This window comes from Pelophylax lessonae (assembly GCF_965119305.1).
Source record: "Pelophylax lessonae genome assembly, chromosome: 6".
NCBI lineage: Eukaryota > Metazoa > Chordata > Amphibia > Anura > Ranidae > Pelophylax > Pelophylax lessonae.
The window spans coordinates 69,129,523-69,143,145 of NC_138773.1; the positions used below are offsets into that span (position 1 = coordinate 69,129,523).

Below are 13,623 nucleotides of genomic sequence, written 5' to 3' on the forward strand. Positions count from 1 at the left end.
CCCGTGCTGTCCCTTCAGAGCTTTGCGACTCCCACGAGCATGACATTGCGGCGTGGCCAGACGGCCTGAGGACACAAACCCGGAAGGAAGACCTGGTGAAGATGGAAGCGCCGGTCAGCGATCATAGCAAGCCGCTGGAGTGCTTCATTCTAAGGTAAGAACTTCATAATGTGCTAGTAAGTGATGCATACTAGCACATTATGCTTATACCTTGCAAAGTTTAAAAAAAACAAATTGGTGCAGTTTGCTACTGCTTTAAATAGCCATGCTGCTTTCTAATCTCTATATGAAGTAGACATTGGGGTTGATTTACTAAAGGCTTCAGAGCTCAGTAAATGATGTAAAAGCTTAATTCCATAAAGAATACACAATCACATGCAGGAAAAAAAAAAAAAGCAGCATTTTGCTTGCACATGATTGGATGATGGAAGTCAGCAGCGCTCCCCCCTTATTTACTAAGCACTGGAGCAACTGCACTTCCGGAGTGCACAGTCTATTTGCCGTTAGTAAATCAACATTACCTCCAATAGAAAATATTTATATTTTCATATTACCAGAAAAGAACTACAGACAAATATGGCCTCGTTCACATGGCCATAACACAGCTGTAAACATTTTACCGCTCTTTAGGTAAGTATGTAAATGATCAGCAAGAAGATCCAATTTTTAATGTGTAGAAATGGTCCTGTTCTTGTTTTCAATTTTATACATGTGTACGCATGTCCTCAGACGCAGATTTTTGGATTGTGTGTTACAGATCCGAATGCAATATGTGTTTACGCACCTGTGTGAACGGCCCCTTTGAAAACATGCAGCTGCATTCAGATCCATAACTAGAAAACAGTTGTAAATGCGTTTTTTTTTTGTTTGTTTTTTATATATTTTTTAGGCCTATGATGTTGTGTTCCTGCAAAGACTCTTAATTGAACTGTAAGTCTCCATTCACACTACCGCGAATTGTCAGCCTGACAAGTCGCGGTCCATGCAGTGCTACAGGACCCGTTCTAATAGGAGCGACACAAGTCGCTCCGACTTAGAAAAAGGGTCCTGTACTACTTCGGGGCAACCTCAGAGCGATTTGCATAGACATTATATGAAGTCCGTACAAGTCGCGGCGAAGTCGCGGTGCACACGACTTCACAGGTCGCCCCCGAAGTCGTACCGCTTCAGTGTGAATGCGGTCTAAATGCATTTGTAGACAGACTACATACCAATAAGTAACTGTGAAACACTTCATCTGAGCAAACAGATTCCTTATAGCCCACATACAGGCACAAGGAAGCAAAAGATAATCAATGCTATTTGTAAATAAATATTAAATGATTTTACAGTATTTCCTTTTAAATATCAAAGTTTTTGGAATAGGAGAATTAGCCTTTTGGAGAAATGAGTAGTATACTGTGTGAGCGCACACTGCAATGAAATCACATCACTGGAATACAGCGTACAGAGAGACAAGTAGGAGAAGGTTCTTCTGGTCAATACCATTTTTTTTTTTTTTTTTACAGCAGGCTAGTATGTAGATGATCCACCCAAAGCCTGTTTATAGGGTACCTATACTAAGAAAACACGAAGGCGGCTATTGCTGATGTCTTTCTGAAAATACTAGTTCCCTGGCTATCTCTGGGTTCAATATTTCTAAATCACTAATCCACAAATGCATGCAGCTAAATATGACAAAACCCATGTTTAGCATACTTGTTTTGGGTTGATGATGAGAATGATGATGAGGATGATGAAGTGCTGATTCTTTTGGATCAATAGCCAGGCAATGATAATTTTCAAAAAACCAACAGTGTTGGGATCCTATTTTCTTAGTACAGGTTTACTTGAAAGCATCACAGTGGCTGTGCTACATCAGAACACCTATCCATGATCAGCATTATTTAGGTTCGCTCTACCTCATCAACACGGCTACATTTCCGGCTAGCAATTTAGGGGATTCCAGGCTTTTATTGTCTAGAAATAACCCCCCCCCTCCAAACAGAAAAAGCACTTCTACCATTCTTACATGGAAGGACATTTATTTGGACTTGAACAGGTCTTGCTGTACATGCCAAGCAATCATACCTACTAATTCTCCTATACTGGAAGACTTTGCTTATAGCAACAAAGACAGTTCAGTGAATAAAGGAGGCAGAAGGTACAGAGTAAAAAAGCACATTCTGTTGTACGATTTGTGCTACTCACTGGCTTCCAGCTGGCCCTTCCTCTGAGGAGGGGCAGAACCCTTCAGCTCGCGGTAGTCTCTGGTCAGAGAGCTCAGTAGGGTGGTGTGGTGATTTGAGCGCTCCCCCCACTGCTGTTCAGGCTCGGGGACGTTTGGCCACGGGAGGAGGAGGACATTGGACAGAGCACGGCAGAGCAGCACCTGGGCCTGTGCATGGGAAAGAGGTAAAAGAACAAATATTCACTGGTCAAATTATTATGGGTCAATTACATTCAATGTGATCCAAAATAGAATATATATTTTTTGCTCAAAAGTTTACAAACCCCAGCGGAAATCATGAAATTTTGGAATGGATATTGAAAATATGTTTGATCTTGCCAACAAAACAGTTTTTTTATTTAAGGTTAGTAATAATAGGAAGCCATTTTGTTATCACATAGTTGTTTGGTTCCTTTTTAAATCATAACAACTGAAATCACCCAAATGGCCCTGATCAAAAGCTTCCTTCCTCTGGAATGTTTTGCCTTGGTACAGACACACAAGGTGACAAGCACAGGTTAAAATGGCAATTAGCCGTTTGCCGACTGTATAACTTGCATATACAGCGGCAGCTCTCCAGGGCAAGATCACATGCCTAGTATGTGATCCTACACTTCCCCAGGAGCTGATCTGCGGGTACCATGGACTGGATGTCCACCAGCACCTGCCAATCATTAGGCAGAGAGCCAGGACGGCGGTCTGCCTATGTAAACAAGGCGGATCGCCATTCTGTCATTAGGGAAGGCATTGAGCCTGTGTTCCTGCAAAGCAGGAACATGGATCAATGCCTTCCCATAGCCAAAGCACTTCCCACACAGTACACAAGCACTGGCTAGACACACAGTTAAACCTTTGATCACCCCTGATTTTAACCCCTTCCAGCCAGTGTCATTAGCACAGTGACAATGCATTTTATTTAGCACTGATCACTGTATTCGTGTCAGTGTCCAATTTGTCTGCCGCAATTTCGCAGTTCCGCTATAAGTAGCGGATTGCCTCCATTGCTAGTAAAAAAAAAAAAGAAAAAAAAAAATCCATAAATATATCCCATACTTTGTAGACGCTATAACTTTTGCGCAAACCAATATACGCTTATTGGGATTTTGTTTTACCAAAAATATGTAGCTCAATACATATTGGTCTACATTGATAAAGAAATTAAATTTTTTTTTATTGGATATGTTTTCAAAATGGTTAGCCTTCTTTGTTTATAGCGCAAAAAAATAAAAAAACAAAGAGGAGATCAAATACCTCCAAACAAAAGCTCCATTTGTGGGGGAAAAACAAAAGGACATAAACATTTATTTGGGTAGCCTTGCACGACCACACAATTGTCAGTTAAAGTAATGCAGTGCTTTATTCTCAAAAAATGGCCTGGTCGTGAAAAGGGGTAAATCTTCTGGAGGTCAGGTGGTTAAAGGTTAACTTCCCACATCTGTGGCTTTTTAAATTGCAATTAGTGCCTGTGCATAAATAGTGAAATAGCTTGTTAGCACTCACGTGGATGCATGGAGTAGGCTAGTTACTGAGCCATGGGGAGCAGAAAAGAACTGGCAAAAGACCGGCGTAACAAGGTAATGGAACTTTGGAAATCTTTTTAGATCCTTTTCCATCTTTATAAAGCCTTGAATATGCCAGTCAGTACTGTTCAATCACTTATTAGGAAGTGGAAAATTCGGGGGATGTCCTGATACAAAGCCAAGGTCAGGTAGACCAAGAAAGATACCAGCCACAACTGGCAGTTTAATTATTCAGGATACAAAGGAAAAACTGACAGAGCAGCATGTATTTCTCCTGAGGTTACCTGTGGGTAATAGATCGATGTAATAGGTGGAGCTGAAAGACCAATTTGCACAGCTGATCCTAAATTAAAAGCCCACAAAGTCCCCCCTGTTGATAAATGTTTACACAGTTGTCCACAGAAGGAAAGAAAATGGCGGTTACAATGCCAGTGCTTCAATTCAAACTGGGATTCTACACAAAGAGAACAGCGCACCTCCTCCGGTAGTCTCTGGGCAGCGTTGTCTGTCACACGGCTGAACACTTTCTGGACGGCGGGAATGTTGATGAGGAACACAGGCCGCACAGTGGTGGCCACAGAGACCAGAAGATGACACGCAGACAGCAGCAACTTCTCTTGTACCTGAGAGAAGAGACAGACTCAAGTATTACCTGAACATCACGAGGAAAGGAATATGGCAGGGTGCATCCACAGCTGCAAATCAGTGGTCAAACCCCCTCCCCCTATTAGGTTCCTCATATTTAAAGGTAAGCAACATTATCAATAAGGATTTTCTGTGCTTCTAAATGGCAGCTGTGCCTGTAACAATGCACTTATCCATGGCCTAACCTGCCAGCTCTGGAATGCTAATAGCATATAGTTGCTCCAAGCTACAGTGCAGCATAAAATGTCACATTTATAAAAAAAAAAAAAAACACATTACTGAAAAGTCATGTACACAGTTTCTCTTTTACCCTCCTTTATCACAGTTTCAAAAACCTGTACTGAAAGACTACCTTTGCTGGACTGCTCTACTGAAAATGCTAACTGCCTGGCTGTTAGGCTGATACTTGGACTTTGAGTCACTGATTATAAACGGTTTATATTTCAGGTGTTTCTACTTCATTTACTGCATATTTTCCAAGCTAGTGATTTAAAGTTGTTGTAAACCTTTACATATACCTAGTAAAGGTCCCTGGCCTCAGGCGATACATTGAGATCTACATCCGTTTTTAGGCTTGTCTGAGAGTTCTGAAAAAAGGGGACGGAGAGTTTAAACTACACTCTGCAGAGCTTAGTAAGGAGAGCTCTGAGAATGGATGGGAGGGATGGAAGGGGACGGAGGGGAAGGGAAAGGGGACGGAGGGGAAGGGAAAAGGGAAAGGGGACGGAGGGGAAGGGAAAAGGGAAAGGGGACGGAGGGGAAGGGAAAAGGGAAAGGGGACGGAGGGGAAGGGAAAAGGGAAAGGGGACGGAGGGGAAGGGAAAAGGGAAAGGGGACGGAGGGGAAGGGAAAAGGGAAAGGGGACGGAGGGAAAGGGAAAAGGGAAAGGGAAAAGGGAAAGGGGACGGAGGGAAAGGGAAAAGGGAGAGGGGACGGAGGGAAAGGGAAAAGGGAAAGGGGACGGAGGGAAAGGGGAAAGGGGACGGAGGGAAAGGGAAAAGGGAAAGGGGACGGAGGGGAAGGGAAAAGGGGACGGAGGGGAAGGGAAAAGGGAAAGGGGACGGAGGGGAAGGGAAAAGGGAAAGGGGACGGAGGGGAAGGGAAAAGGGAAAGGGGACGGAGGGGAAGGGGAAAGGGAAGGGGAGGGAAGGTAAAGGGGAGGGAAGGTAAAGGGGAGGGAAGGTAAAGGGGAGGGAAGGTAAAGGGGAGGGAAGGTAAAGGGGAGGGAAGGTAAAGGGGAGGGAAGGTAAAGGGGAGGGAAGGGAAAGGGGAGGGAAGGGAAAGGGGAGGGAAGGGAAAGGGGAGGGAAGGTAAAGGGGAGGGAAGGGAAGGGAAGGGAAGGGAAGGGAAAGGGGAGGGAAGGGAAAGGGGAGGGAAGGGAAGGGAAGGGAAAGGGGAGGGAAGGGAAAGGGGAGGGAAGGGAAGGGAAAGGGGAGGGAAGGTAAAGGGGAGGGAAGGTAAAGGGGAGGGAAGGTAAAGGGGAGGGAAGGTAAAGGGGAGGGAAGGTAAAGCGGAGGGAAGGGGAGGGAAGGTAAAGGGGAGGGAAGGGAAGGGAAGGGAAAGGGGAGGGAAGGGAAAGGGAAGGGAAAGGGGAGGGAAGGGAAAGGGGAGGGAAGGGAAAGGGGAGGGAAGGGAAAGGGGAGGGAAGGGAAAGGGGAGGGAAGGGAAGGGAAGGGAAAGGGGAGGGAAGGGAAGGGAAAGGAAAGGGGAGGGAAGGGAAGGGAAAGGAAAGGGGAGGTAAGGGAAGGGAAAGGGGAGGGGAGGGAAGGGAAAGGGGAGGTAAGGGAAGGGAAAGGGGAGGGAAGGGGACGGAAAAGGAGGGGAAGGGACACCCCCCCCCTTCACACAGGAAGACAGCTGTCAATCAGTTTAAGATCCCTCCCCTGTCACCTTTTGTCTCTTGGTGTCAGGAAAACCTGTCAGAACTGATTTATGAAGATAGCAGAGGAACGAAACAGCAGACAGAAATTACACTTCATGCTCTTGAGATGAGTACAGACTATAGAGGAATATGCTTTGTTCATATTTCAGGTCGGAGGTTAACAACTATTAAAAAATATTAAAAATATATATAAAATTTTAAATCCAGAGACAACCAGGTAACCAGCATTTTCAGAAGGAAGTCAGAAATGGCAGCCTACAACTAAAGCACTCTTTTCACAAGAAGTTTGTGAACATTTCCTACATGCACTGCTTCCTTCCTGAGACTGCTGGAAGCTGCATTGTGCATGGCCACCAGCTACAGTCATGTTAGTGTAATTTAAGGGGCCATTTGGATCTGTAGGTATGGGGGGCTCTCTAGAATTGCAGATCAGTCACAAGCAGTAACATTTGAAAAAGTAGGAAAGGTGAATAATCCAAAATAAAGGGAAGGAAGGTAATAAAATATACACATACAATTGAGGAAACCCAGCAATTTGAAAGGGGAGACCCCGGAATGCACGGCCGCTCACCTTTGTGCTGATTAGAGGGGGCAGGGCTTCCATTGCTGTGGAGATGATGGACATGAATTGCTCTGGGTTTTGACGCTGGACCTCACCGTAGAAACGTGCAAGCCAGTGCGAATAGGCTTGCAACGCAGCTAACGACTGAGCATGTCTGCAGAAAAAAACAAAAAAAACTTTTTACCACAAAAAATGATCCGTGGATTGGAGATTACATAATACAGACTTCAAACTTCACTGTAAACCCCATTAGGAGTACATTACAAGTACAAATAGTTAACAGAACCCTTTAATAGAGAGGAAGCTGCCATTGCCAATTCATTTTTAGACATAGGACCGGGTAGAAAATGACCTGGTGGGCCGGATGCGGTCCGCGGGCTTGTGTACGACATGTGTTTTAGAGTCATCAATCTCACACAAGCAACTCCATTTTTGTTTTTGAGTTTAGATATGGTTTAAAAAAAGTTGGACTGGATTGGTTTCATCTCAGATGTCATCCAATATTTTGATGTTGGACAGAAAGGCCCCTAACAGAATCATACAAGAAAACAGTGACATAAGTGGTACGTACACATCTACAAGGTCTGGCTTTAGCACGGATGGCACTGCAGTCTCCATGTTGTACAGTTTAATCTGGGAACCATATAAAGTAACCTTGACCAACCTATAAGAAAGCATTAGAGGAGTTAAATGTCAGTGTCGACTTCGATTGGCTAAAAAGTTACAGATCATACAGAAGCAATGAAGACTGCACATTACCGTTCCACTACAGTGAGAGCATCATTGAAGCGTGCCTCAAAAACATCCCCAATAAAATACTCTGCAAGTCTCCCCACTGCCTGCAGGAGAGAGCTGAGGTCCCGCAATGAGCAGTGTAACCTCCGGCAGTCGTTCTCTGCAGTCACATTAAGACGCTGTCCTGTGGGGAGGAAGCAGACAATAGTTTGAGCAACTTAAAAAAAGGTCACCGTTCTTGTAAAGCAAGTTTTTTTTAAAACAAAGTCAGAGCATAGATTTATGCAAACCTTCAAAACTAGGTACGACATATCATGAAAACACAGAAGTAAAAATAACTAAAAATGAGAGCGAGCCAGCTGCGCCCATTCCCTCTCCTGCCCAGTGCTCCAATCACTGCTCTCAGCTGATCGAGTGATCAGCAGTTACATGATCGCTCAGTTCTTTGTCTTGCTAATACTAAAGATGCAAAGTTATACTTGCGTCCTAAGAAACATTCACTGCAGCACCACTATCCAGCAGCACTCACTGCTTCAGTAAAGCCAGCCGTAGATGTCCCGAATCTTGGCCGGTTCAGCAGGGACTGGCCAAGATTCAAACCAGCTATGGGTAGGCTGATTGGACCAAAGTTAATTCTCCGACCTCTTTCACCTGCCAAAATTCCGCCAGATAGATGGGGTCTATTTTTAGTGGATAGGATCGGATGTCAGCAGGTGTAAACGGACACATGTGCGTTTACATCTGCTGCTCCACAGAAGGCAATGAATGGCCACAACAGGTCCGCCTATGTAAAAAAGGCCTAATGGTTCCCACAACTCAGCCACAATGCATAGTCAGTTTAGATTTAAGAAATACATCCTCATCTCCACTGTGCCACAAATAAACTGACTGGCTGACACTGTGGGTTCTTACTCTCCCTGTCCTAATGGTGCTGTGCTTGGGATTACAGGATACTAATATAGTGACAAATTCAGGTACTTATGCCGGCTTCATTTGAAAACAAATGTCAGTTTTTAAAGACATAACTGCAATAATGTTGTGGTCATAAAATGATTGTTTTACAAAATAAGTCCAGGTAAAACCTAACGATAAACCTACCCTGTGCCACATTCTAACCTTGTAAAGCAAAAAATCACACTGTACTTCCCTATTCTGCTGATCCGGTCCTGTCCCAGCATCACAGTCAGCAGCGGCTTCAGTGTGTAGGAGGGTTCAGGGGAGAGGCAACCGACAACGAAAGCCCCATAGTAACTCTATGGGTGATGTCACTTCATAGGCATTTCACAGCCGTTGTCGGTCCTCTCCTGCACAGACCTTCCGCTGCTGGAGACCGGACTGTATCACCTGCAGAATAGGCAAGTACAGCAATTTTTTTTTCTTTACAGGGTTAGATAGATTAGGGTTAGAATGTGGAACAAAGTAGGTTTTAGCGTTAGTTAGGTTTTGCCTGGACTTATCCTTTAAATATGAGGTGTTTCTCATTAGAATTTACCTGGTCCAGTGTTCACTATACATTGCTGAAGGCCAAGATAAACATCGAGGTTCTCCTGCAGAGCAGCAAACTAAGAACAAACACAAAACAGTAATTTATTTAATTGCTTTCCTGATGGAAGAAGGAATACCATACCATTTAGCAAGTAAGAAAACAGATGTAAAGGTCTGAATTATGCAATAAGGACATGTATCCTAAGTAATTAATATTAAGTAAAGTATTTATTAACACTCACAGAGATAACAGTACTTCCCCCGACAATGCCCCCTGAGTACCCTCACAGAGATAACAGTACTTCCCCTGACAATGCCCCCTGAGTACCCTCACAGAGATAACAGTACTTCCCCTGACAATTCCCCCTGAGTACCCTCACAGAGATAACAGTACTTCCCCCGACAATGCCCCCTGAGTACCCTCACAGAGATAACAGTACTTCCCCCAACAATGCCCCCTGAGTACCCTCACAGAGCTAACAGTACTTCCCCCGACAATGCCCCCTGAGTACCCTCACAGAGCTAACAGTACTTCCCCCGACAATGCCCCCTGAGTACCCTCACAGAGCTAACAGTACTTCCCCCGACAATGCCCCCTGAGTACCCTCACAGAGCTAACAGTACTTCCCCCGACAATGCCCCCTGAGTACCCTCACAGAGATAACAGTACTTCCCCCGACAATGCCCCCTGAGTACCCTCACAGAGCTAACAGTACTTCCCCCGACAATGCCCCCTGAGTACCCTCACAGAGATAACAGTACTTCCCCCGACAATGCCCCCTGAGTACCCTCACAGAGCTAACAGTACTTCCCCCGACAATGCCCCCTGAGTACCCTCACAGAGCTAACAGTACTTCCCCCGACAATGCCCCCTGAGTACCCTCACAGAGCTAACAGTACTTCCCCCGACAATGCCCCCTGAGTACCCTCACAGAGCTAACAGTACTTCCCCCGACAATGCCCCCTGAGTACCCTCACAGAGATAACAGTACTTCCCCCGACAATGCCCTCTGAGTACCCTCACAGAGATAACAGTACTTCCCCCGACAATGCCCCCTGAGTACCCTCACAGAGATAACAGTACTTCCCCCGACAATGCCCCCTGAGTAACCTCACAGAGATAACAGTACTTCCCCTGACAATGCCCCCTGAGTACCCTCACAGAGATAACAGTACTTCCCCCGACAATGCCCCCTGAGTACCCTCACAGAGATAACAGTACTTCCCCCGACAATGCCCTCTGAGTACCCTCACAGAGATAACAGTACTTCCCCCGACAATGCCCCCTGAGTACCCTCACAGAGATAACAGTACTTCCCCCGACAATGCCCCCTGAGTACCCTCACAGAGATAACAGTACTTCCCCTGACAATGCCCCCTGAGTACCCTCACAGAGATAACAGTACTTCCCCTGACAATGCCCCCTGAGTACCCCCGGAGTACCCTCACAGAGATGACAGTACTTTCCCCGACAATGCCCCCTGAGTACCCTCACAGAGATAACAGTACTTCCCCTGACAATTTGTCCACATTTTTTTTTTTTTTTATAAACGGTGACAGCTAGTCTGTCAAAGCGGTGGAGTGGGGGGTGCAGGGGCCGGTCCGTTCATAAGATGTTACACCCTGAATATGGGCAAACTTTTCAAAAGGTGAACTTTTCCTTTAAGTCGGTCATAGATGGTTTGAATCTGTCAATTTAGCAGGAACTGTCCTAGATTCAAACTGTGTATGAGCAGGCTGAATGTACCCAAGTTGATCAGTCTATCAATTTGGGGTACAACCAGCCTTTTGGATTTTACATGTTTTACGTTTTATACATTTTACAAATTAACAATGCTCATTATGTTCTTATAACAGGGAAGGCTTCCCTGAGGTTTACAACCACTAAGTCACATTAAAAGGAACACAGTATACCAATTTCCCTATGAAATTCCCCTACCAGTGTGGAGAAGGCATGTGTAGGGAGCAGCTCCATGATTTTGGCTACGACTTCCAGGCTGTGCCGCAGATACCTTTGCCACTCTGTCTGTTGCTGTAAACAGAAAGGGAATGTTAGTATAGGGAGGTCTCATCCAGATCGGTTTTCTACTGATCACTTAAAAGTCATCCACCAGGGGTCAAAGCACAGGCTGCAAGGGATGTCCCATTAAAAATTGGTGAAGCCTATTACATAGGTTGCAATCTCCTTTTGATTTACCAACAACTATGTAGTGCAAGGGGCTGCCTGATTGGATACAAACTCATTGCATAATGTAGGTAGCTCCTTCTGACATAGCTTTGGTAAATCTAATAATGCCCACCACACATACAATTTACCACCTGACTGTGCAGTCCCCTTTAGCATTACTAAAACAATGTATTATATGGACCCACCTAAACACATTCATTTTGCATTCAACCGGGCAGGTCTTGGCACTACATAGTCCTCAGTAGATCTTCATGAGTATAGTACAGTCAGATTGTAATGCATGTTCTGAGTTTTAAACAGCCTACATATTTTGGACATGGTGTATAATTTTATCTCCTTTATTTCCAACACCACCTATATAGTGTGACGACTACTACTACTTCATACTACATACAGTCTTTATACCACATAGTTGGTAATTTTAAAAGGAGATTGCACATCAAATGGCCAGCCTGACTCTTCACTATCTGTCCAATCCCAGAGCCCAATCTTACATCATCATCCAGGGTCTCGTCATCTAGCTCCTCCAGCTGTGTCTGGTTGTAGCGGAATTGGATTCGGTTCAGGACCTCTGTGAGTAGCAGCATCAGAGCGTCTTCGTACCTGTAATTGTAAGAGTACGTAGCAAAGAGCTTAAGATTCAAGCAGTAACTATAGGGAGAAAATAAAACCAGTCACTGAACTGCTAAGGCTGGCCATAGATTATGCAATTTTCTTTCCTTCAACCATAGGTTGAAGGAAAGAAAATTGCTTAATTTTCCTATCAAGACAGTCGGTGCTGATGGGGGAATCCCTCCTGCTGCGCTACTGTATTCTGATAGCAGGTGGTTTCCCCGCCATCAGATTACCAATAACCACCAGCAGTGATCGCACAAAAAAAAAATAATAAAAAAAAAAAAAAAAAGACAAGTTGATTGTACTGAAGTCGATCGATTTCAGTACAACCAGCATGCCTACTGATGTATTGAAATTTGGCAGATTTTCAATCCATCTATGGCCAGCCTAAAGCTATCCCCACACAAAAAAAACAGTCAGGAATTCAGGGCTCGTTCACACCAGGTGCACGGAGCTGCATTGATAAGCTGAATGTAGGCTCATCACAAGTAGACTGAAAAAAAAAAAAAGTTGTTCTTTATCTTCCTTTTTTATTTGAGAAAAGTATTTTTCTATAAGAATGCAGTTAAAGGAGTACAGCTCCTGTTCCGTTTTGCACTCCTGTGACCCTATTTCTGAAGCCCGCTGATGTCACAGAGCCGGTCCAGGCTGTGGAAAGATTGCGACAATATGGTTAGGATCTACACGCAACCTGTGACCATCACCTGGCTCAGCCACTCTGCCACCTGCCGAGAGCCCGCCCCTCCATAGCTCAGCGCTAAGGGGGGCCTAAGCAGACAACGGTGACTAGCAGCCACCAGCGCTCGGCTCACAGAGCTCTGAGAACCAAGCGATCAGCAACTGCATCCACCAAGGTAAGTGGGATTCTAAAGAAAAAATAAATCCCATACTTTCTTTTTAAGCCTTTCATTCACAACAGCATACAATGCACTGCAGCACATTGCAAAGTGCGGTTATGCACAGAATTGAATAAATTGTTCTTGTACAGTTTCAATAAAGTTAGGAAAAACACTGCAATGCCTTTTTACAAGGATGCACTTATCCTTTCTGTCCCTTTGCCCTGACCTAAACAATTCCACCCTCCCCTCCTAAACAAATGCATACTTACCTCATACTGACAGCTGCAACCTGACTGTTTACATCCCTATAGAGTTCTGTGACCATCTCCAGCCTTGCAATAAAGCATCACAGAAGTCTATGGGAATGTACTGTGCAGGCACGGCCAGGAGGGCGAGTCTTGTGACACTGGATGTAGGCAAACACTAGGCCATGGCCATCAGACTTAGGCAAGTAGGCAAATGTGGGTAGGGAATGAGGGGAGTCGGTTTAGGGCAGGGCAACAAGCAAAAAGAATAAAATGCACTGTCTGAAAAGTGCACTTTTTTTTTTAAGGTATATTTAAACTCAAGAGCAAAACTGTAATATACAACAGTATACCAGCCATTACATGCGGCTGCATTAGATTGCTTGGAACATTTTCTACAAAGTACAGGAAAATTAATGTTTATCCTGTAAATAAAAAAAAAAAATTGGTTGGGTAACACTCACCTGTTTATGATGGCCTCTCTGTCTTCTAACCGGTTTCTTATTTTGTTGGTCAGATAGTCCAGAAAGAGAGCCCAGATATCGAGACATGAGAGGTAACCTTCATGGGTGGGCTGTAGAGAAAAAGCAGAACCAATGAGTCTATCCAAAGACTGAAGCTTATGTCCCAACCACCTTTGACTAAAAACTTTTCAAAAAGGGAAGAAAAAAAAAAAAAAAAAAACCCTCTCCAACTTT

At 44.6% G+C, this 13,623-nt stretch overlaps 1 protein-coding gene across 1 annotated transcript in view; it reads right to left on the bottom strand.

The window, feature by feature from the left end:
• Positions 1–13,623, bottom strand: part of XPO6 (exportin 6) — a 101,069-nt gene that overhangs the window by 19,423 nt on the left and 68,023 nt on the right. The window contains exons 9-17 of the mRNA XM_082261853.1: positions 13,390–13,499; positions 11,721–11,829; positions 10,978–11,070; positions 9,046–9,115; positions 7,578–7,737; positions 7,390–7,482; positions 6,828–6,972; positions 4,206–4,352; positions 2,191–2,377 (exon numbers count right to left, since the gene is read on the bottom strand). Of these exons, the coding sequence (XP_082117979.1) occupies positions 2,191–2,377; positions 4,206–4,352; positions 6,828–6,972; positions 7,390–7,482; positions 7,578–7,737; positions 9,046–9,115; positions 10,978–11,070; positions 11,721–11,829; positions 13,390–13,499 (1,114 nt within the window). The remainder of the gene's footprint in view (positions 1–2,190; positions 2,378–4,205; positions 4,353–6,827; positions 6,973–7,389; positions 7,483–7,577; positions 7,738–9,045; positions 9,116–10,977; positions 11,071–11,720; positions 11,830–13,389; positions 13,500–13,623) is intronic.